Source organism: Homarus americanus, unplaced genomic scaffold (assembly GCF_018991925.1).
Source record: "Homarus americanus isolate GMGI-L3 unplaced genomic scaffold, GMGI_Hamer_2.0 scaffold40841, whole genome shotgun sequence".
NCBI lineage: Eukaryota > Metazoa > Arthropoda > Malacostraca > Decapoda > Nephropidae > Homarus > Homarus americanus.
The window spans coordinates 495,494-521,387 of NW_024739413.1; the positions used below are offsets into that span (position 1 = coordinate 495,494).

A 25,894-nucleotide genomic window follows, 5' to 3' on the forward strand; every position below is an offset into this window, starting at 1 on the left:
GTATTTGCGTTTAAGTGATTGTTAATAAAGTTGGGGATGAGAACTGTTATCATAGTGACTGATTTTTGTGCAGACTAGTACAGGTACAGTAAAAATAATAAGGTTTCATGCAGTCCTTAGTTGACTTTAACCTTTTGCAAGAGAGTGCATCTGTACACTAATAAAATAATTTCACTTGTCCGCATAAAGCACATTTTTGAAGAGACCATAATTTATTTTTTAAACAATCTGTGCTGTTACACGACCTATGGGTTACACTTTACATATACAGTTATCCCTCGTTTAACGATGGGGTTGTGTTCCTGAAAACCTAACATTAAGCAAAATTATCACTAAATGAGTGATAACAGCGAAGCATGGAGGGTGAACAACAGGTTTAAACGACAGGGCAGTAAACACTGAGTACAGTTTTCCCTTATAATGATAATTCTGTAAATGACTTTGTAAAAGTGGATTCAAAGTTAAACGATTTATTAATACCAAAAATTCTGTATAGACGATATAAGCCTATTTCGAACAAATTTACAGTTGCATACATAAAATATTAAAAAAAATTGCTATGGTAAACAATAAATATGATACATAGTATGTATGTCATAAAATACAATAGAACATATTTCATGTACAAAAATTAGACCCTTTCGCACTAGAACCATCCTCTGGGCGATGTGATACAATTCTACTGGGCAGTCACCTGGTTGATTTAAAGATGTGTGACTGCTGCTGCGTGTATGCCATTACATCACTTCAGACATTTATAATTTAAGAATACTGATACATTCCAGAATGAATTGGATGTCTTGGAGCCCACACAGGGAATGGGAGTGGAAGTTGCCGTGTCATTTCTGCACCGATTAGTAAATATGGCAGATGTTCTTGTGTTTGCTTCTTCACTCAACTTTTCTGAGTTGGAAGCAGAGAAAAACATGTCGAGTGGAGGAATCCTTAGACAGTGTTTACGCTTGGTATGTAAACGCCACTTTCAACCTTTGATGACTGCAGTTAATGTTAATAGATGAATGAAATATAATCTCATGAATTGAATAGATTTTTTCTTTTATTATTCAAAGGAAATAGTGATACAATACCTGTACTGTATATTATATGTGATATGCCAGATGCCGGTAATCTTCCTTTCTTAGTTTAAATTAAGTATTGTAGATACATTAGAATTTTTTTTTATAATACTGTATAATGAGAGAATTTTTACACAATATAAAGGTGTTTAATGATATTTTCTGAAATCCAGGTTTGCACTGTGGCTGTGAGAAATTGTCTTGAATGTCGTGAACGGACGCGACTTCAAGATGTAAATGGTGCTGGTGGTAATGGCATCAAACCTATCAACAAGTCGAGACACATTCACTCTCTTATAAGAGGTGCTCAGGCCTCGCCAAAGGTAAAAAATATAAAAGTTTCAGTGTTTACAGTGAAGTTAAATTCTCTGTAGTGTAATAATTTAGGCATTATGAGGTTGCTGTGGATTAAGAGTGAACTTGACTGCTGAGTTAAATTGGAAGAATTGGACAAGTGTACAGTATTAACTTTGTTATTTTGAATTTATTTTTAATGATAGTAAAATATGTTGTGATTAAGACTAATGTAAGCATTTACTAGAATGTGCTGGTACCTCCCAAGTAGTACTGTACCTACAGTATTCATGCCCATATCTTTGTACTGTACAGTATATAAGCTCAAATTTGTTGAGGCACATTGTACTGTATATAAATCGTGTGAGTGTAGAGACATAAAAACTGTAGTGTTTCAAGAATGAATTGAATAAATAGAATAACAAAAATGAAGATTAAGATACCATATACCCTGTATGCTGTATATACTTATATATACAGTATCTATGTTTGGCAAAATAAATACATTAAGGAGTTTATTTAAGATGGAATGGCTATGAGGAATCTGTGTAGGAAGGCAGGTTAGTGGTGAAAATACATATTAAGTTAATCCTTCCTTTATCATTCCATGAAGATTAAGATGTGAATAAAGGTAGATTAGACGATTTGATAAATTTTGAATAATAAAAAAAATTGAATAATAAATAAATGTTAACTGGCATTAAAATACAATTGAAAAAGTGAAAGGTGACAGTAAAGGAATAATAAGTGGTTTATTGAACCTCATGGTCGAGTGAGAGAAACTGATAGGTGGTATTGATATTAGAGAAATGAGACCCATGTCAAAGAAAATAAAAGTCGGAGATGTTAAAAGAAAAATTGAGTAGACATAATTGTAATGATGTTAATCATGGTTAAAATAGCAAAAACCAGATCATAAAAAGCAGAAACTATATCCTTGAGGGCAATGTGTGAGAAAATAGGATGCAGGGAATTTAAAATAATGAAGTTAAGAGCTGTAGTAGAGAGTGATGTGTGGCAGAGAGGAGATCAGGGTTTGCTGTGGTGGTGTGGACATATTTAGAAAATGAGAAGATTAGTCAATCTAGTGTATAATTAAACTTAAATTCTAGGAGTTTGGGTGTGGACATCAAGGCAGTACAGTAAGTTTTGAATGACTTAAGTGCACGACAAGAAGAGATTTTTGGAGGTGGACACTACTGATAGGTAATGCTAGGTTGTGTGAAATGGCATGGATAAACCAAATAGATGTTTGGAACTTTATGAAAGGGGAGTACCATAGCAGAACACCTCAACCACAGTCGTGAGATTGAATGAAAGAAAATTAATGAAGTGTGTGTGTTCTTGATTCCAGACACCCTGCATCATAACAAGAGAAGACTTGGCAGAGTGAAAAGAAAAGAAGTCTTTTATAAATTTTTTTTTTGCCAGATTCAAGCCACAAGAAATGAAGTCTTTTATAAATTAGGTTTTTCTTGCCAGATTCAAGCCATAAGAAATGAGAATAGATAATAGATGATAGATTTTAGATATTGTTGAACATCTTTTGCCTAACTTGACCAGTTGAGTAAGATGTCCTATTAATTGTGGTTTATCTTTTGTGCAGAATATTGTTGAGAATCTGGGCACGCAGAACAGCCCTGTGAGAGATCCCGAGAAACTCCTCCAAGACATGGATGTCAACAGATTAAGAGCTGTTATATACCGTGATGTGGTATGTATACAGTACCTGTACTTCTTCCTCTTTTACTCATGGTGAGGTGTGTTATTTACTTAGGACTTTTTTCCTTTACTATCATTTATATGGTATACCTGTACATACATGACACTTGCTACTTCCATCTTTCCTGTGCATGTAAAATGGTGGTGTTCAAAGTTTTTCTGAACAACTGAAATCCTGCATATCTAAAACATATTCGAGATACAACACCAGCAACTCTACCAACATGTGAACTTAGAAAAATGTAATTAAAATAAGGATGCACTTAGGAATTAAATTTAAACTTACCCCTCTGAGTAAAAGTGATAAGAAGGATAAATTGTATCGACATAGATACTGTACTGTAATAAAAAGATAGAAAAGCCATTTCATTTAACTTTTTCAAGGTTTTCAAATGCATGTCATGTATAAAATTTGGCGACTCTGTGTGCAAAAAATATGCTAAATTTGGGCTATGTTTTGAGTATGATTTAGGCTTATATGCATCATTTACCAGACAGCAGAGAGTGTGACATATCAAACAGTAGGAGTATCTCACTGTGGGGTGAGCTGTCAGGACCCTAAGAGTAAATTATTTTAATTCACATTTTCACATTTATTGACTTTAATTTTAGAATACAGGTATCTTGTTTTGAAAAACATCCCTCCTTTTAAATTTTCTCTTAATGAAGCAAGGATGGAAACCTTTCTTCACCCAGCTCAGTTTAGACCAGTACTTGATGAAAGACTAGACAAGCACTGGGCAGACCGAAAGCTAATGTAATGCTAACCATTACCATGAAGCAAGCTTCGATCCTTGCTTCTGTTGGTGATAACTATGTCTTATCAACCATGTGTTAATGACAATTTTTCTATTTTGCAGGAGGAAACCAAACAAGCACAGTTTTTGTCGTTAGCAATTGTTTACTTTATATCTGTGTTAATGGTGTCAAAGTACCGAGATATTCTTGAACCTCCCACGAACCCGCCCTCCTCACCGCCACCTCCGCCACAGGCTGCTCACACCAATGGTGCATTTACACAGCACCATTTCTCAGGTGAGCTGTCATCTGTAGTTTATTATTATCTTTTAGGCAGGAATATGAAAACATGTTGGTGTAGTGTGTGTTGTATTGAATAATGAGCTGTATAATAGAATTGTTATGTACTATATTAAAAAAAAAGAATCTCCGCATTCTTCTTCCATTCTCTTCTTTCTTGAGGTAATTTTATCCATGATAATAGATACATAGATAATTTTATGTAAGAGATTAGAATAACTGCTTAAAATTTGTAGCTTATCACCCGAATAACTAGAGAGCTGACCCGTGATGAAGAAGTTAAAAGTGCTTTTGTGTGCGAGTGTCCATCTATCAGTTTTTGTTTGTGTGTATGTGCAGATGCATGCAATGTTGATACAGACAATAAGAAATCCTAGAATTTACATGTACATCTTTCACTCTAGGTGGTTGTAATGATTTTTAACATAATTAAAAACAATACTGAGCCTAAGATATTTCTTGCACTAGTTGTTTCTTATTGGACAGCTATGTATACATAACACAGGTACATAAATGCCTATGAGTTAATGTGGTTATGGTGAATGATACTAAGATTGAAATCTGGAAAAAAATTAATTCTGTGAAAAAGGGCATTTTCGTGTGAATGCACATCAGTATTTTCTCAAGACTTTAAAAATGTAATTTTTATTTATTTAAGCTGATATTTTATTCATAACTGTGTGGTACTTGTTCTGGATTATTTTAAAATTTTTTGTAAAATTTCTTTGATAATTCTTCATCAGCTTCCATTGACAAAGAAAAAGCAACCAAAGAGACTGAAAATGATAAAGAAAATGAGGTGGTGGTACATTCAATAGACAAAGAAGCCACAGATGCAACAAAAGTACTAAATGAAATTGGTGAAAAATCTGAGAGGAGTAAAGAAGAGGCTGCTATTTTGCCCACTGAAATACCTACAACTATTTCTGCCATAGTCTGCAAGGATATGGAGAAGTCAAAAATTCCTGAAGTATCATCAGTATCTGCAGTATCCCTTCCTACATTGACTTTATCTGTGTCACAATCAAATCTCAAGCAGACACAGCCTGCAGCAGCTGTACAAGCATCATTATCTGTTGAAAAGGACCAGACTGTGGGTGCAGTAGGTCCCTCACATGGTGGGAAGGATGTGTCACAGCCCATAAAAAAAGATGGTCCTGTTCTTCCATCATTTTATCAGACATTAGATCCAAAGTATATGCCAGGAAGTTCTTCGACTGGGTTGTTTGGGAAGGCAAAAGAAAAGAATTGGAAGCTTCCATTCTTTGGGGGTCGTGGAATGTTTCAGAAAAAGGAACAACCACAACCTTCTGCGGCACAGGAATCTAAAGGTAGTCCAGCTGTCAAGAAGCACAAGAGTGTGGAAGGTACTTAGTAGAAATATGGAATCACGTAGGAACTTTGAACCATATGAGCACCTGCTATCTGCGCTGTTATATTTCTAGTACTGTACTGTTTTGAATATTATATTGATTAAATAGCTGTCTCTTGTCTCAAACTTTACAGATGTACATGTACTTATTAGTGGCTTTAGTAAATGCAGTAGTGTCCTTTCACTATATGTACCACTGTATAATTTGCACTACTGTACTGTACATGGATCATAGCCAGCCTCGATAAATTAAAAGGTATACTGTATATAGAACATCGGAGTAATTCTGTTGTGTTTCAACATAATAGAATGGTCATTCATTTTTGATGAGTTGGTTAGAGGAACGAGAGTATTGTTACAGAACTTGAGTGGTTGTTACTTTGATATCTTTCTAATTTATTTATTTGCATAAAAGATATTAAAATCTTCATTAAATATTCTGGAGCACTGTAGTATGATTTTTTTTTTTAATTTTAAATGAATTTTGTAAGTAAAGCAATTACATTTTAAGCTGCTTAAGTCAACTTTATGGATGCTGACCAATATGAGTACCGTAACCCTTTTGCCAGCCCTTGTTTATGATTCTTTAAGAAATTGTCATGTTATTTACTTTTCTGTCATTTTCTTGCTTTTATGTAAAATTTCTGGTATTTTGATTTTAGTTGCAATAGGATGTTAGCACCTTATTTTGTTGAGAAAACTGTTGTGTTCTGTATTTGTGGTAAATTCATCCAGAGGGCTAATCTATAGTAATGTGTTTTGTATTAGTGTAATTTGTGATAAGTAAAGTTTCCTTGTAGTCATTTGCCGATCCTGTCCTTTATTTTATGTTGTTCATACTGTCAGGGTTTTTATCATGAACCAACTGTTGGTCAAAATGAATAATTAAATTGATAATTGACCTGATACATACTGTACTTTTTCTTGAACATAATCTTCATTTATCTGTGTGTTTCTCTTGCTGCAATATCTATTTCTGTATTTCTCTTGTTGAGCAGAATTAGAATTATTAATATTATTTTCTTTAAAGGTACAGAACGCTCTGGGGAAGTTGATGAAGATGGAGAATACGAAGTCATCGTTGTTGATCAACACAACTCCTCCATCCTCGCTTCTGAACATTGTTCCACTGCCTCCTCTGGTCCACCCTCCCTCAAGGTAACCATATTTATTACTCTACTGCATACTTCTGTTTCTTATGTATTCAGTATTTTAAAATTTTGGATCCTGTATGCAAATAAGATCAGAAATATAACCTGCATTACTTTCTCTCCTTATGACCACCAGCAGGAGCATCTTGGACTGGTTATTGTCCACTGCAGATTGTGTGTCAATTTAAGAAATCTAATATTTGATCTGGAAGTTAGAGTATGATAATTTACTACTATTAGTCAATGGTGATTGCTCTACCCCATTATATGAAGTTGAAAATTAATCCATTTTATAGGTGCTGTTGCTGTGATATTCTCAAGCACCCAAGTCATTTTGTTGACAATATTTTTCCAGTTGATTGTACAGGTACACTATAGGTGTGCTGTCACTCATAACAGTGAATTGTCTTTCTGAAATCAGTAAACTTGAGGAACAAAAGACAATCAGTGGTTAAGTTGGTTGCTTACTCTAGTAAGTAATATTTTGTTAAATTTGCTTTAATAGAACTTGTAGAACAGGTAATGTTTCCTTTTCTGTACTTTGAAATGGCGAGGATGTTGAGTGAATAGACCTATCATAGGTATGGTAATTCTAAACACTAATTCTGGAAATTTTACAGAACTTCATAATATTTAGAAGAACCTACATCTGCTTTTGGCTTACGATAGTCAATTAACCTTTATATGATTAATCTAAAGCCATCAAATCATAGTGACCTACAGACACCAGGTTAGAATACTTGTATGAGGAGATGACTGGGAGAGGAAGAGAAGTTTATTATATACTGTATTAGTAATGTTTTCCACTTAGTAAAATTTTTTATTTTTTTTTCAATTAAGATGTATTAGTCAGCTATTAGGCTTGTATGACAACTGAAAGTTAAGGGATTAGCTTTGGTTGAAATGTGGATGAGGGGCTAATAACAGATAATGAGCAAAGTTGAGGGTAGGAGGTCTAGGGGAAAGCAAAGACTGGGATGGATGAATGAAATTAAAAGCTCGGTCTCCAGAGAGATACATAATCTCGGAGGATTGGTAAAAACAGCCTGAAAACTTTTAGAGCGAAGAACTGTGGTCGCCAACCCTCAGATATCAGTACAGTACTCAGATTGATTGATTGATTGATTGTTGAAATGTAGTGATTAATGTTGACTGAAAAACTTGGAAACAAAATTTTTTTTTAATGTTTGAAGATATATATTGACAAAGATTAGGAGACAAGGAATTTATTTATCTAACATGACTGCTCCTCTGATAAGTGTGGTGCCTGTAATATCTTTATTTATGTGACAGTAAACACTAACATGATGCTGGTGGGTTGTGAATGTAAGTAGCATAACAGCACTAATTCTCTGTTAATAACACTGAAAGCAACTGAGCACAGCAAATAGTTAGTGACAAGTAAGAAGTGAGTGTCTGTTAGGTGTGCAATGTATTTGTGTCACAGTATCAGTAGTTTCAGTAAAACTGATTAGTTCCCAGCATACAACCTTGAGTAATCTGCTTAATATCATGAACCAAAACTACTAACCTGGCCTACTTGGTCTCTCCCCAGTCTAACCACACTCTAGGAACTGGCCCTGTCCCTAAGTATGGTTGTAATGCCTATGGAGCTAAGGTTTCTAAACCAGTAGCTCGCAACAACATGATAAACCCTAAGGTAAAAAAAGTGGTAGAGTATCTTCGTGTTTGATAGAGTGCTCCTGATTATGCTTTTGATGAGGATGTGTTTCTTCACCCTGCTTCTGTTTGCACAATTTATTTTGTTGTATTAGATGTTTTGATGTTTTTATTACAAAATGGTCTCAAAGATGTGTTAACTGCATCTCCAGTAGAGTTTTGATGTGTTCACCTTATTTCATACACTTTTCACCTTTCCATTACTTTGCACTGAAGTTGTGTACCAAGAAATGGCCAGTACAGTACACATATAAAGCAAGCTCATACAAAGTGAACCCAGGGTCACACATCAGACTCACCTACCTCGTGGTATGAAATTATTTATAATTTGGATTTCAATATAAATACTGGCTAGAGTTTCTTGCTAGGGGCATCTCACAGAGATGTGAGGGTGATCATTGCAATTACTTGGGTACAATTAGTCAAGTGTACAGTTGCGAACAAAAGTCTCCCACCCCATCCCCATAGTGAGACTGAGCCAAAGGAAAGTCTCCAAACTTACTTACCTTGACTGTCTTCTGGTGCGGGTGTGCTGTTTCATTTCATTTGGAGTTAATACTGCTTCAATTTGGGAGGAAGTGACCCTTTGTTTGTAACTGAACCTGAAACAGTACATTGTGAGAGAGAGACCACTTTACACTGAAATCACCATATGGGTATTGAGTATGGTGCAGGGGAGTGTCATACATCTAGTAATCATGCTTCCAGGATGCAACAGGCTTCCCAAAATGTTTGATGGGGCATAAAATTTGAATTTAGCACAGTCTTAGCTAAGGACCCTTTTCATTTAGCAGTGTAAAATTTAAGAGTGAATCTGTGCAAAGTGAAGGAAGGGTGAACTGTATTGAATTTCTCCTAGTTATGTCCTCTATGTGATTAAGGGGGTGAAATAACCAGAATCTCATCACATCTTTCTGCAGAAAACTCCCTAGCGTGAAGCAAATGTAAAATTACATGACATCATTAGGGATTCATTCATCTTTGTATAACAGATTGTGCTATTCTTTTATCTTTAATTTTGCCAGTGACTGCTCAGTCACTCTGAGGAATAGCTTGAGGCACAATGTATTGCAAAAATATCTTCATAAGTGTAAAATTACACTTTTGCTACTCTGTAGAAGTGTGCCGAGGGTATTTAAGGTGCAACTAGTGTTGCAATATTAAAAAAAAAATCTTGTTTCTATAGAAACTTTCTGCAAGTTCTTGATACTTTAAAAATTTTTTTTACTGAATTATATCACACTTCCTGTTTTTCCCCCACACATTTCAGCTTTCAACTGCACCTGCTATTGTATCATTCTTTTTTCCTAGGAATTCAAGAATTGCTGTTGCACAAGAGCTTTTGTGAAGCTTTTTATTTTGCTTGAAAGATGAAAATTATAATAGTGATGTTCCTTTTTTATTGTATTCTTTTATAGGCATATTGAAGCATTATTAATTGGTGATGGTTTTGGCAAATGAGGCATGCTGGACTTTATGCATAGGTAATTATGAAAATATTTTGGGTGTTAAAATATTGATAATGATGTTTGATTTTTTTATCATATTCTGTTATCTTATGAAAATACGACAATACAACACTGTACAGTAGTTCATTCAATTTATAATTTGTGTATGTTTGTTGTAAGTAGTTTGTGTGTGTGTGTATATGTTGCATTCTCTGTTTTCCATGTATTTATGATATAGTTTTATACAGTATAGTCTGGATTTACTCGGTTTTTGTTTACGCGTTTGGTCATTTAAGCGGCACCTTGCCAGAATGAAATGTTTTAATTACGCGGAAAATTTCATCATTTACGCGGGTGAAGTATAATTTGTTTATTTACTGAAGATATATATGTTTTTAGCTCATAAAATATATAATTTACATTGCTGGAATCCTTACAAGATGGTGATCATTTTAAATATACCTAAGCATCCTAAAATTTGCATTAGACATACAAATTTTAGATGTAATTTAAGAAGATGATGAAAATGAGCAAAAATTTTATCTTTTGTGCAAAATATATGACGTTTACATTCAAAATATTCCCTGTCCTGCAAGGAATCCAGCAATGTCAATTATATTATCCTAACTTTAGTCTGAGGTATTATTTATTACAAAAAATGTAAATATACTGTTTTCCCAAACATTTCTCTGGTAGGGAGGGAAGGACCCAGCGAGTGTGGGGGGGGGGGGGAGTTGAGTCCATTATTTGAATGAACATTAACCAGTGACTGTATTTCTCTTAAATATTAATTGTGTGTGCATACCATCATAAAATTAAGATGTTATTTTTACTACAACATATGTATTGTGTCTGAAAAAGTGTAGTTTGGGGGTCGGCCCAGTCTATTTCAATTAATCCCATATGTTCTGTTATTTCATTTACGCGTTTCTCGTTTTACGCGGACCTCCACGGGTTCAATTGACCGCGTAAATCCAGACTATACTGTAAGTGATAAGAATTATAATGTATAAGAAGACTAAAATTGGAGAAAGTTATGTTTTAATTACAGTATAGAAGTTGTATCTTGTCTGCTCATTATAACAGTGATGTCTCCGTTAGCTGGAACATTTGGTGCAGAGCACTTCTGGGAATAAGAGATTTCCGGGTAATGAGACAACTCTCTCAAAGCCGGAAAAAAATCCCTCATCCCTGGAATTTTCCAAGTAACGGAAAAATTGTCTCGGAAGTTCCAGAAATTGCCCATTACATCATCTCTTGAAACCAGAAAAATATCCCCCATCCCCAGAATTTTCTGGGTATGTACCGGAAGATTTTCCTCCGAATTTCCGGAGAATGAGTCTGATTTTCATTTTCTAAAACCTGGAAAAAACTCCCCAATACAGTGATCCCTCGGTTAACGAGCGCCTCGGCTAACGAGATTTCGGTTAACGAATTACCTTCCATAAGATTCTTAACTTCGGTTAACGAGCAATCCCTTGATTAACGAATTTCTTACGAGTGCCCCTCCACATGTTTTCGCTTGCATTTGGCGGTCCACCAGCTGTAGTATTAGTCCGCCAATACAGTAATCGGTTCTAGGGCTTAAATTCCTTACTATTTTAGTAAATATCAGTAAGGTTGTACCATTCAATAATTTTAAAAGTTTTATATAAAATTTTTTAGTAATTTTAACAATTATTGAAGATAATCGAAGTATAGGAAGCTAGTTTTTTGCGAGCCAAATAGCCTGTCAGCACACCATACAGGCGTCAGTCTCTGTGTCTTTTCAGTGGAGGTAACATCTTGCTTCAGAATCTCTTCATCATAAATACCTTCTTTTCTGTTTCCAAGCAAATTATTGGTCATTTTGAAATTTATTTTACATATTGACAATATATAATGCAGTGCAGTGTTGATTTAAAGAAAATAATCTTGAATTACACCAAGTGAACTAAAATTTTATGGGTGAAATGGCGCCATGGGGTGACTTCTCTTCCACCCAATGCCTTCTCTTCTCCCTTCTCCTCCACCCCCATTCTAATTCCCATCATCATCATCATCATCCAGAAGCCTTCTACATACACACCTCAAAGTAAGTGTACTTTACTACCTTTTTTGTTGACTTTAGGCAATTTTCGGTGAGCTGGGACCAATTACCCAAAAACCCATTGAAACAATGGTTTCGTTAACGAATTTTTTGGTTAACGAGCAACCTTCTGGAACGAATTGTGCTCGTTAACTGAGGGACCACTGTACCTGGAAATTTCCGGAATTTTACGGAATGTGCCTCTCGGAAAATTTCAATTCTGGCTATCGGAGAGTTCCGGGTTTGAGAGATTGTGGTTAACGTAGATATTGCTGATATTTACATTATTTTATTACATTTCTAAAAAAATGTAAATTTTTCAGGGATCTGAGGTTGGTGAGGCGGGCAGTGACGTAGGCTCAGGAGCTGTCAGCCTCAATGAGGAACAAAACTCACAGCCAACTGATGATGCATGGACAGATGTCAACCTCAATGATGGAACACCTGATGAGATTGATGCAAAATCTCAAAAGTCTGGTAAGTAAACATTGCCAGTACAATAAGCTTCGAAGGTAATCTTTTACATTGGAGGCACAGTACCCCTGACAAGCCATGGGCATCCCATCCCTGTCAAGGTTATTTGACTTATATTAATTTCAAAATCCATGAAAATAGTAATAATATTTTATTCATACAAATAAAATAAATAAATATAAACAAGGTACCTGCACTGTACTGTATTGGGCTAGTTATTGAATTAGACAATAGTACTGTAGTTATTTATGAACTTGCTTATGGAAAATGTTGCGACTCACTAGAAGCTTCTGGAACGGCAACAAAAGGGTTTAACTTGCTGTTAGGGAACTCTTAATTTCTAAATACAGTACAGTAGACTGTATCTAATTTTCTTTTTTGTTTTTTTTTAAGTATGTATGCAAGAACAATGGTGTATTATGTAACTCAAGAAGTAAAACAAACATTCATCTGAGTATTTGGTGTTTTTTTGGCTTATAGTCATTGTATAGTGTTTTTAGTTGGAGTCTGGAACAATGTGATCTGAGTTAGGAAAGGGTTTTCCGGAATAGGAGCCCTTTTGTAAATGAGGGACTGCCTTTATACAGTAGCACCTGAAATTGCCTAGCTTATACTACAGATGGGCAAGGGAAGACCTAATTGAGGTGCATGGCATAAACATCTCAAAGGGCACTTTTCAGTCGAGTGTTCTTACCTGGAGCTGGCGGACGCTCGCCCCACAAGGGCTCACAGCTCAAGGTTGTAGGGCAAACTTTTTTGGAGTGTGAGTTGTGAACTCCTGGAACAACCTGCCAGAGTGTTGTGACGGCTCTGAGTGCGAGGTGTTTCAAGACCTCACTTGACCAGCACTGCAGCAGGTTCTCAGATAAATTCAGGAGCCAGTGCCTGCCCAGTACTTACGTACAGTGCATAACAGAGATGTGACCGATTGCCCAAGCAGCTAACGAGCCGATCAGTGGTGAAGAGGATAAAAGTAAATTAAAAAGTAAAAAAAAGTTATAAACTTTGGTGAGAACCTATTTCATATATTCTTTTAATATGAATTGTGCATTTATTTGAAAAGTGTATATTTAACACATATTTAGTTAATTTTTTTATATTCGAGGTTTCCATGAAAGTTTAACACATTGTTAACTATTATTTGTATCTTAAAGCACTGATGACATAGTAAATATTTCAGTTGGTGATAATACTTCTTTGGTACTTAAAAACACAACTGTAAATACTGTAATACTTTTATTGGTTACTTACAGTGTATGGTGTGCCAGAGACTGGTGAGATGCCACAGCTACAAACACAACCATTGCCTACCCAACAGTCCCAATCACAATCACAGCAGCTATCACAACCTCAATCCTTATCACAGCCAGACCCTCAGCAACAGCTCTCTGGTGGCCAAATCTCTGTACTTTCTTCTCCGTCCAACATGCCTGATCCAGTAACTTCTACTGTAAAGCACCACCGACCAGAGGACCTCAACATCAAGCCTTTCCTTCACTCTGACCTTCCCATCCCAACGCCGTCTCGTGAAGCATCTCTCACACAGAAGCTGGAGATGGCACTGGGGTCTGTGTCCCCACTCCTGCGGGAGATAATGGTGGATTTTGCTCCTTTTCTCTCAAAGACCCTTGTGGGTTCCCATGGGCAGGAGCTTCTCATGGAAGGTAAAGGTGAGGCTGTGGGGTTCTTTTTTTGTTTTATCCCTGGTGTGTTGTGGTGAAGTCATCCCTCCCCCAGACAGCCACGTTAGTTACCGTTTTGAAAGTATCTGGTAATATTTCACATGTATCTTTTTTAATTTTTAGATTAGAATTCAAAATCCCTGTACAATAAACCCTTGATATCCACAATGTCCCAAGTTTACCATATCAACAGACCATGACAGACAAATTTATACTGTACCATGTTATCCAATTCGGTTCTGCCATTTCATGGGAGGTAGTGATACGAATATTGAAAAAGTTTATTTATCCAGAAAAATACAGATACAGTCCATAATAATAACAATATGGTATGGGCAAATAATGTACAAGTAATTCACAATGTACAGCCCTTATAGATTTTTTCAGGTCTGAGACAGATCGCAATATTTGCGATTTTGTTCAAAATCTCAGTATAGGTACTCCTGGGCATGCCAACTCCGTATATATCATCGAAAGTTCGATTGCGGAATAATTAGTGGTCGTAATGACGCTTGGAATATTTTAATGACCTTTTTCTCAATTCTAATTACTGTACTCGCCAACTATTGGTTTCCGAGGTGATTGGTTGGTGCTTTTACGTTCTTCTGGATGTACTTAATTACTGAAATTAATCCCACCAAATTTCAAGTCTGAGAGAAAGTCATATTTGGGTGAAAAGACATGTAAGGGATCACAAAGGATGAGGAAAAATAACGGTATACGTACACCTTTTTGTGCTATAATCTAATACAGGGTATATGTAAAGTACAAATATTAGTACTGTATAGAGTATGATATAAATAATCATTAACTTACATCAAACACACAGCACTATTTTTTTTGTCTCTTGAATTATAAAGTAATATTGCCATGGATTCTATATCCATATGCAGTAGAAATCGAGGGTTTACTGTATTTAGTTAAATTACCTGCATGACTGTGTTCTGCACCACTTATCAGAATTTCTGTAGTTTAAGCATGTTGATGTGTTAATGAAGTTACATTTACCTAATACGTACCACTGCATTACTAGATTCCCCTTAACTTTTTTTTACCATTTCAGGTGATTGAAAATTATTGAATAGTGTTTACATTTCTTGGTTAGTTAATATGGTTAAGGAGTATATACTTGGAAGCTTAATACATTATACTGTAGACTCAAACAAATATTGTACTAGTGTCCATTAGTGTGGTATGTAATTCAACTTATTATTTGCATAGGGAGATGACGTATTTGTATATTAAAGTAACTTTCTAGCTATCTTAATCAGGATCTGTGAGTGTTGTGCTGTACAGATTTATGCATAGGATTCAAGTAACTTAATGTACAAATGGAAACTATTTTGTATGCTTCATAAGTGAAATACTGTATAGTGAAAACTAAGCCTTTGCATTAGTGGCTTTATACTGTACAGTATTTTCGGATAGGCAGGTAGTGTTTGATTATCTCCGGGAGTTATGACCTTGCCAGTTGTTCCCACCCACTGTGTTGGTATTATGAAGGGCATCCAGCCATAAAACTTTGCTTCAACATGCCTGATGGCAACCAGGTCACCGGGGCTGTGCCCATCCATTGGTCTCGACTGCATTTTCTAGGCTAACATCCTGGGTTTGTAGTGGTGAGCAGTGGGGGAGGGGGGGCATCCCATTCTGGTTTTACCTCACAGTTGCCATCAGGTAAATGCTGCTAACATTGATGATAATGATATGTGAACATATTATTGTGTATCATGTTTTTTATCTTATTTTTTCTGGAAAATATAATACATTTGTTTTCATTTTTTTTATTATGCATGCACACTTGGTTTATTCGGCTGTACAGTATATTAAATGAAACTTGCATGTTTTTAAAGAGACATGGTCTTTGTAAACCAGCATCTTAGTTACTGAAACTGTTCAATAATATTATCAAGTTCCTGAATGCATTTGGCTTACCCAAGCATGATCTGTATGTTGCAAATATGTACAGTATAAACCTTTATCTATTTACTATTTTCTTAATATCTACAGAACAAATACAATTAGAGAGAATATTAAAAATCCTGTTATGTACTGTACATCTAAAATATTACTATTTCACAACTCACCCATAATGCATTTTCTCTTAGTTATGGGGTATACTAAACTATCCTTTAAATAAAATAAAAAAAATTCCGGGCACAAACCATAACACTGATGTTGTGGAAAATACATAAACATTATCCAGTGCTATAGTTCACTCTCATCTAGACAGGGAGAAAATGAAGACTTGTTCATTCTCCTCCAAGAACTGCACTCTTCTAGCAGGCAGACATCATAATGAACACTCGTTCACTCTCTTCATAGAGTTGCTTACTTCTGACAGGCAGACACTGAAGATATATTACCCTTCTAACAGGCATCAAAGGAAGTCTCTTTAGTTCCCTCCATTGTAATAGGAAGACAATCCATGAATCATCATTCTTTTACTACGTAGTCTTTTTAACAATTTTCTTTACTTCTCAGGACTAATGACCTTCAAGCACAGTCAAAGTGTAGTGGAACTTGTGATGTTGCTGTGCTCACAGGAGTGGCAAAACTCTCTCCAGAAACATGCAGGACTTGCCTTCATCGAGTTAATTAATGAGGGAAGGTAAGTCTACACGGTGTTATGTTCTGTAGATCCATGAATATGTGAGGGGCACTTTCCAGCAGCACCTAGAGAGCTGTAGGTGTGTTTTGCATGAAGGGAAAATTCCCAGGCCGATAGTACGTGAGTGATGGGATACCAAACATGGTGTTGGTATAATTATAACTACTGTATGTACTGTAGTTAATTGAACAGAAAATAAATTCCTGCACACCCTTACAATGTGTAACACTGAGTTAATCCTAAAAACATTCCATTGTCCATTATATACTGTAGGGAGATGAATACTGGTAAGCATTAGCTGATACTCTATACAAAAGCCATGTATGGTAAGCTTATAAACTCCCCCTTTTTAAGAGAATTATGAAAACTGTAAAAGGGTTGTATTTGACACACATATGAGCACCTGAGATCACACTTTTAGCTCATTAGAAAGCCATTCACGACGGTTCTCTTAAGTACAGTACTGTTTGTAGTCCCAGAATCAATAATGACCCATTTATATCCTGTCCAGTTTCTCTTATGCTATAAGGGGAGGGCATGCAGCAGACCCTCCTATAACTAGCATATACAATATGGTACAGTACTGATGAACCTTGACCATTACATTTGTATTAGTAGCATGAAGAAACAGTTGTTTATCTGATGAGACTGTACTGTACACCTTTTCTGTATTGCATACGGTGGTTCTTTGAAACATTTGTCTCTATTACTCTAGCATTTTTTGGTATTGTATTTACATCATTAACAGTTCCTGTGTACTGTACAGTACTATGGTCAATGTTTTACATTATGATTTTGTAGTAAATATAGTTAGAACATTAACTTTACTTTAAGGCATTGCCTTCATTTAGTTTTTACTAATTAGGTCTATTTAAGCATTCTTTCTTTTTTCATTTTTACTAACTTAGTCTACTTAAGCTTGTTCTCTCTCTTTTTATTTTTTTATTTTTTTGCTAATTTGGCCTACTGAAGCAAAACTTTATTTCATTAATTTGATTTATTGTATGGTACTGTACTGTACTAACAATTCTTTATATATTTTAATCCATAATCTTCCTCTTATTTTTTCTCTGATACTGTAATTGCAAAAAACACTATCTGAGCATTATCCTTTACGCTTTTCTTTTGAACTTCAGACTTCTATCACACGCCATGAAGGACCACATAGTGCGAGTGGCAAATGAAGCTGAATTTATCCTCAACCGAATGAGAGCTGATGATGTGCTCAAGCATGCTGAGTTTGAGGTGAGAACAACAAAATCAATGACGTTGAGTTCTCACTGTCTCACTAACTAATTTTTATACAGTATGATAATAATAGATAGAATAATGCCGGTGATGATGCATATTGTTTCCATGAGGGGGCAGCTTTGTATTGCTTTTGTTTGACATGTATAGCAACATAAAGTACTGCATAATGTTTTTGAATTGATAAAATAACTTTAAACAAACTTCCAGATAATGCATAGGATATTACTGATTGGCTCCCTCTTACAGTTGTTAATAATATTTTTCTAACACATGATGTTTGAGTTATGAAAAGATCTTGAACTTTTATAAATAGCTTTAGCTTAAAGTAATGCATGTGATTATTTTTGTCAGTCTTTATGTGCCACAACGGTCTTGGAACGTCGTGAGGAGGAGAAGATGTGTGACCACTTGATCACAGCTGCACGTAGAAGAGACAACGTTGTAGCTGCACGTATCTTGGACAAAATTACCAATATTTTATCAAACAAACATGGGGCATGGGGCATTGCCATTCAAGTACTAAACAAAATGTAAGTATACTCCATACTGTACTGTATAATACCCCAGAAAAAATTAATCTCCTTTTTGTTTTGTTTATACGTATACTGTATGTATACGTAATTAACCTAAAGTACAGGTTAAATATATATACAGTACAGTATACATATTTTTTATCCTTTGCTCAACAAAATTGGGGAATAGTAAGAAGGGTTCCTATCATCAGAATGACTTGGTTTAATGGTCTTAATGACTGATTATATATACTGTACAGTACGTGTATACGTATACAAAATAAACTAGTGGTAAAGAGATGCCTTTTCCACAGAGGACACAGTAATTTCAATGCTTTTTCGTAGGACAGTACAGTTTACGATCGAGATGACTATATTTTTTCCACTTTGATTATATTTATATTAGTCTACTCTTTGATTAAGTGATGAAGCTTATGAATCCATTTTTAGTTAAACAGTATAGTCTCAATTTAACGGAATCCGTTATAACAAACTCTCGATTTAGCGGAAGGAATTTTTTCCGTTTTTAGTGAACTAATTCGCAACATCGAGATTAGCTCCATTAATACGCTCACACCTATGGAGACACCTCAGACACATGGTATGTACCTAGAATCATTAGAAACATTATTCTTGGCTTACCTTAAACTAGGGGGTTTGGTGTTTGTTTTCAAATTTTTTCTATTACCCTGTACGTATCTCTAAACTTTTCCAATTGATAGCCACACTCTTTTGACTTTCTCCCCCAAACCACTACCTTTCTGAGATTTCTGAGAAACTTTTGGCATGATGTCTAAGCACAGTAGTTAGTTGACTGAGAGGTAGCAGTGAACAACACACGTGGTGGCTGCAGGACACAGACTGAGCGGATGTAAACAGACCCCACACACCAAGCAGCGCATTTGGTGTGGAATTTAATGGAATCATGCTTGATTTAGAGAACTAGTTTGCTAAATATAGTTAAAATAACGGAAATTCGATTTAGCGGAAATTTAATGGAATCATGCTTGATTTAGCGAACTAGTTCATTAAATTGAGTAAAAATAAAAGAAATATGATTTAGCAGAAATTTTGATTTAATGGAAAGCGGTGGCTCGAATTATTTCGTTAAATCGAGAAAATACTGTACTTGGAATTTTTTTTTTTATGAACAAATTGTTTGACACTAAGTTATTGTGCTGATTCATAAAAACTTAATTATATAGTGCCCATTGTTGGAGACTTCATGTAGTTGTTATTGAAATATGTTATTTTTGTCATTTAGTGCACCACCTCAGTTCTGGAAGCTAGACTCGTGGGAAGACGACTCACGACGGAGAAAACGTTTTGTGCCAAACCCTCTTGGTTCCTCCCATCCTGAAGCTACACTGAAGGCTGCTATTGAACATGGAGCTCCTGAAGATGCCATCCTTCAAGTAAGATCAACTTGAATACAACTTTCTCTAATAAAATCTTTGAACACTGTTAGGTGGCAGATTGCTGATAGAGAATGTCGGTTGAGTAAATAAGAGCCATAAATATGTGAATGCTGAGGGTACCTTGACTTATAATTATTAAATCCTGTCATGATAAGGTAATTTATTTACATGTTAAGGGTACTAATTTTTGTTTTTCCCTTCATTAGGCCAGAGAAGAATTTCATGCCCAACTTGCAGCTCAGAGAAGGTCCTTACAACAGCCCCTGCAATCACCAGACCTTTTGGATGACTCAGAACTTACTACTGATGACCGTGATCTTGATGCTGATGTAACAGGTGAATAGTCTTTAGTTGAGTAGTTATACAGGTAGTGCGGATGTAAAAACAACGCAAAATATAAAATTAACAACTACCAATGGTAACAAGCTTTATGAGTGTCATGTGTTGGTCAGTCATTAATATGTATGTGTTGACTGTTTCTCCTAAATTCCAACAAAATTGTAATGGATTTTACCTAACTTTATATGAAGGTGTGTCCCAACAAGATGTCAGAGGGGCTTGATTATCAGCTTTTTAATCGTATTGTTCTGAGTTATGGTTCCAAGGAAGGACTTTGACTGTATCTGGAATTTGGCCATTTTTCTGATGATATATAATAAATTTATTTCTTCATTTATATACTGCCTCAGTGGGAGTGCTTAGTACATCACCAAACTTCTCTGTGGGTGCTACTAGCTTGCTTACCAGGGGGAGGGGGGGGGGGCCCTCTCGTGTAAAGGAGGTGTTACACTACATTTCATGTAATAAATTACATAGTTTCTTTTTCTTATTTTGAAATATATGGCTTTAATTCTCAGAAAGTATATGCAGTATTGAGATGAGTGAGGAATGTTTTAAGTAGATTATTATGGAAGTGTGAAAATATTGCTTATTTAAAGCTACGAAAACTTAACAGGAATTTTGTGATGAATTAGTTTTTGCAGAGTAGAGAGTGCACCATCCCATAAAAGGTTCTGGATATTTAAATAAAAATTAGAATATTCACTGTGTGAAATATACCATAAACATTGTAGGTATTATCCTGTATTATATTCTTTATGAAATAACATTTGTCTTAATTGTTTTACCTCAATTATTATCTTTTAATTGCTTCAGGAATGGTGAATATGAGCACCAGAGCACGTCTTGTTGCTCCTGGCTTGATGGTACCCGGCACTGTCTCCATCACAGCAGCGGAACTCTACTTTGAAGTGGACGAAGAGGACCCAGAGTTTAGAAAAGCAGATCCAGAGGTAAGTACCATTTTTACTTACATTCCATGTGTTGATTTTTTATTTTTTTAGTGCTGTAAAGGTTGTACAGGTATCTGATCTCAAGAGAGTTCAAATGTTGATACTGGCTGTTGACAGTGGAGGCTTTTTATTTTTACTCTCATAATATTCTCCAGCTTACTGGCCATTCAGTGGTTGGTCTGTCTTGTGTTAGTACAGGAGGAAACCAGGGACCGGGAACCCTGTGGTGTTTGGTGGGAGTCACACTGGATAACACCCTTCTCATGTATGTTTGATCTTCAAACCAACAATAATCACGTTTTTCTGCAAAAATTTCTTATTATTGTGGGCTAATAATGCAAAACAAGTTAATGATCACCAAAAACATCACTTGTCTTACACCCCCCCCCATAAACCCACTAAACTTCCCCCCTCAAAATGAAATAATAATAAAAAACTCATTTGCCTATCAGTATTTATCTTTCCGTCCCTATTATTAGCCAAAGATTTATAATATTGTTAAGTATAATAGTGTGTAATAATAAGGAAACACCACTACACTCATCCTCCCCACCATTAACCTCTCCCCCCCCCTCCCCCAACATAATTAACATACGAATAAAAAGGCAGAGAAAGTTTGCATAATCTTAGGTAAAAACAGTATTATGATAATAGTATTACAATCTTTCTTTGTTTAGTTCCTTCGTTTTATTATCCCTGAAGATCATAGTAAGTTGAAGTTACCTAAATCCTGAGGAGTGCCTATAACTTTAATGGCCTCGTCATTATCAATCACGTACTGATCAAAATCTTGCTCTGCCTTCTCTAAAAATCGCCTCACAGATTCTTCATCAACTAAATCATTGATGATTGATGCCGGCAACAGTTCAGTTTCATTATAAAACTGAGTTATGGGCTCACTTTCACTATCATTTGTTGGGTCAGGCTCACTTTCATAACCATCAAGGTCAATGCATGTCTCGTCACTGTCCACTTCTACCTCCTCACAGTTTGTATGTTCTTGTTATGATACATTAGTGTCACTGTTTGTGTTACCATTAGACTCACTTTCATCATTTTCATCTTCACTTTCATCATCATTATTGCCGTCAGTGCATGTTACGTAACTCTGAACTGGATCACAGTCGGCAAAATGGTCTTGTGATGCATAGCAGTCACTTTTTGTATTATGGGTATACTCAGTTTCATCTATTTCAAGCTCACTTTCACCGTCATTATCATCGTCAATGCATGCCACATTGTCTTTTAACTCGTCTTGGTCGGCAAAAAGATCTTCGGATGCTTCATAGCACTTTCATTTTCGACAGGTAAGTCATCTTCTCTTAAAAGATCTTCCGATGGTCCATAACGTGATGTACCGTGTATTGTTTTTTTCTGCAATCACAGTGTTACTGTCATTAAGAGACTCACTTTCATCCTGTTGTGGCTCATTATCATCATCGTATTCTATATCTGTTTCATCACTGTCGCATTGAGTTTGTACAAGCGGATGTCTCACCAACATTCTCATGCACGTCACCTGCGCTATCGCCCATAGCACTTGTATCACCATAATCAACACTAAATTCACCACCAAAATCACTATCACCAAGCATTACTCGGGTGTCCAATTGAGCACTGGCGTCACTAAACACACACTCGGAAATAATGGGCTCCTGAACCCATACCAGAAGGCCTGGCCTCACTCGAGTCTTGCTCTAATATCGGGCAGATATTGCACAGCACTTCTCACACCCGTGGAACATGAATAACGTCAATGTTACGCCGAAAAATTATCAAAAATAGCAGTAGAACGTACACTGAACCTCCTTATGCTATAATACTCGCCAAAACTAAGAAGGAGGCAGCATCTAGGCGCGTGGATTGGCCGAGGAGCTATGACGTAGCAAGGGGGAATCCATTGTGATTGGCTGCCGCAGAGGGTATGGTCCGAGGGAGGTGCAATGTCATTGGCTTGCACTCCTCTCGCTCTGAACGGAATGTTACCACTTTCTTTGACCGTGCTCACAGCCAGATACGTAGCTCCAGGCGAAATCACACCTTATATTTTAAGGACTTTTTACCATATTTCTACTCTAGCTAGAGGGGTACATCCAATGCCAACATGTAGAGGAAGGGTGAAAATAGTGATATCCATCAAAAAACGCATTTTGGCCTGGGTGTCGCTTCACCCCTTTCTAATGCGGAGCGCCTCAAATCTACAAATGCATATTCGGTATCATAATGTATGCTGCATATACAGTATTTGCATGAGTGAAAAAGTTCTTACTTAGTTTTTCCCAAATAAGAATTATTATGACCGTACTGATAAAATTTTAAAAGTTCTCTGTGTAATAACTGCATTAAAAAAAATCGAATTATAGCGAATCTCTTGATCAAAGTTCGTCACTAAGTGTATGTAAAAACTCAACGCATCAATGGGGATGATGTGTCATTTACTGTATTGCACTGTGTGCTGCTGTATGGTAGCCCAAGGAAACTTACACATGAAAAACGTTGACAACTGCTATCGATGGTGTTGTGTTGCAGGATATGATATGTGATGGTGGTGGTGATAGGCAGGACCTGTGGTGTAATGGTCAACATGCTCACCTTGCAAGCGAACGGACCTGTGTTCAGTCCCCAGGCAGGGTGGAACTATGGGCAAGTTTCTTTATGCCATTTGCCTCTGTCTACTCAGCAGTAATTGGGAACCTGGATGTTAATCGATTTGCGGATTGTGTTCCGGCGTAATGGTTAGCCAGTGCAGTTGGCGAGTTGTCCGATCTTCTCGGACTATTCCTTGACAAAGGGTCATGCAACTCGTTAGCTTAGGGTGTGGTTGTTGTGTTGGCGACAGCTTCTACACCTTAAACAAATTCACGCCTAGGTGGCCCTTGGGCCGGCCATCCTCGTTACACGAGGGACCAACATTATTATGTGGTGGTGGTGGTTGGGTAGGATATATGTGGTGGTGCTTGGGGAGGATAGAACACATGGTGTTGGTAATGGGGTAGAATACAATATACGGTAGTAATGAGGGAGGTTTGAACATGTGGTGACGGTAGTAGTGGTGCAGGATACAAGTGGTGGTTGTGGTAGTGAGATAGGATAGAACATGAGGTGGTAGCAGTACTGGGGCAGGATACAACACGATGGTATTAGTGAGACAGGATACAGCTCCTGGTGGTAATAGTGGGGCAGGATACAGCATGTGGTGGTAGTAGTAAGGCAGGATATAACCAGCACACGGTGATGGCAGCACACGGTGATGGTAGTAGAGAGCCAGTATACAACTCATAGTAGTAGTAGTAGTGAGGCAGGATACAACATGTGGTAGTAGTAGTGAGGCAGGATACAACTCATAGTAGTAGTAGTGAGGCAGGATGCAACATGAAGTGGTAGCAGTACTGGGGCAGGATATAACACGATGGTATTAGTGAGACAGGGTACAGCTCCTGGTGGTAATAGTGGGGCAGGATACAGCATGTGGTGGTAGTAGTAAGGCAGGATATAACCAACACACGGTGATGGTAGTAGAGAGCCAGTATACAACTCATAGTAGCAGTAGTAGTGAGGCAGGATACAACATGTGGTAGTAGTAGTGAGGCAGGATACAACTCATAGTAGTAGTAGTGAGGCAGGATACAACATGAAGTGGTAGCAGTACTGGGGCAGGATATAACACGATGGTATTAGTGAGACAGGGTACAGCTCCTGGTGGTAATAGTGGGGCAGGATACAGCATGTGGTGGTAGTAGTAAGGCAGGATATAACCAACACACGGTGATGGTAGTAGAGAGCCAGTATACAACTCATAGTAGCAGTAGTAGTGAGGCAGGATACAACATGTGGTAGTAGTAGTGAGGCAGGATACAACTCATAGTAGTAGTAGTGAGGCAGGATACAACATGTGGTAGTAGTAGTGAGGCAGGATACAACATGTGGTGGTAGTAGTGAGGCAGGATACAACTCATAGTAGTAGTAGTACAACATGTGGTAGGCAGGATGCAACTCATAGTAGTAGTAGTGAGGCAGGATACAACATGTGGTGGTAGTAGTGAGGCAGGATGCAACACAGTGTTAATAGTGAGGCAGGATACAACTAGTAGTAGTGAGGCAGGATATAACACGTGGTGATAATAGTGAGGCAGGATGCAGCACATGATGGTAGTAGTGAGGCAGGATACAGCATATGACGGTAGTAGTGAGGCAGGATACAGCACATGACGGTAGTAGTGAGGCAGGATACAGCACATGATGGTGGTAGTGGGGCAGGATACATCACATGATGGTAGTAGTGAGGCAGGATACAGCACAAGATGGTAATAGTGAGGCAGGATACAGCACATGGTGGTAGTGTGCAGGATACAGCACATGGTGTAGTGAGGCAGGATAGTGCAGGATACAGCACATGGTGGTAGTGTGGGATACAGCATGATGGTGGTATACAGCACATGGTGGTAGTGTGGCAGGATACAGCACATGGTGGTAGTAGTGAGGCAGTATACAGCACATGGTGGTAGTGTGGCAGGATACAGCACAGAGGGATGAAGTTAGGGCAATGGGGCGATAGTTAGAGGGATTAGAATGGTCACCCTTCTTCGGGATGGGCTGAACCAAGGCATGCTTCCAAGAAGAAGGAAAAGTTTTGGTTTTGAGGCAAAGGCGAAAGAGGCGAGCAAGCACAGGGGCCAGGGCTTCAGCACACTCCCTCAGAACACGAGGGGGTATTCCGTCCGGTCCATGCGCCTTACTCACATCCAACCTGGATAACATACCGGCAACCCTGCGAGTGGAGATTATAGGAAAGTGCATAGGTTCAG

At 37.1% G+C, this 25,894-nt stretch overlaps 1 protein-coding gene across 1 annotated transcript in view; it reads left to right on the forward strand.

Moving 5' to 3' along the window:
* Positions 1–21,282, forward strand: part of LOC121874732 (neurobeachin-like) — a gene marked incomplete at its 5' end in the record, with an annotated part of 70,606 nt that extends 49,324 nt beyond the window's left edge. The window contains 15 exons of the mRNA XM_042379010.1: positions 786–965; positions 1,250–1,399; positions 2,977–3,084; positions 3,953–4,127; positions 6,533–6,660; positions 8,209–8,313; positions 12,173–12,326; positions 13,577–13,993; positions 16,490–16,616; positions 17,753–17,861; positions 18,219–18,397; positions 19,644–19,794; positions 20,004–20,133; positions 20,953–21,093; positions 21,245–21,282. Of these exons, the coding sequence (XP_042234944.1) occupies positions 786–965; positions 1,250–1,399; positions 2,977–3,084; positions 3,953–4,127; positions 6,533–6,660; positions 8,209–8,313; positions 12,173–12,326; positions 13,577–13,993; positions 16,490–16,616; positions 17,753–17,861; positions 18,219–18,397; positions 19,644–19,794; positions 20,004–20,133; positions 20,953–21,093; positions 21,245–21,282 (2,292 nt within the window). The remainder of the gene's footprint in view (positions 1–785; positions 966–1,249; positions 1,400–2,976; positions 3,085–3,952; positions 4,128–6,532; positions 6,661–8,208; positions 8,314–12,172; positions 12,327–13,576; positions 13,994–16,489; positions 16,617–17,752; positions 17,862–18,218; positions 18,398–19,643; positions 19,795–20,003; positions 20,134–20,952; positions 21,094–21,244) is intronic.
* Between the last annotated feature and the right edge of the window lie 4,612 nt (positions 21,283–25,894).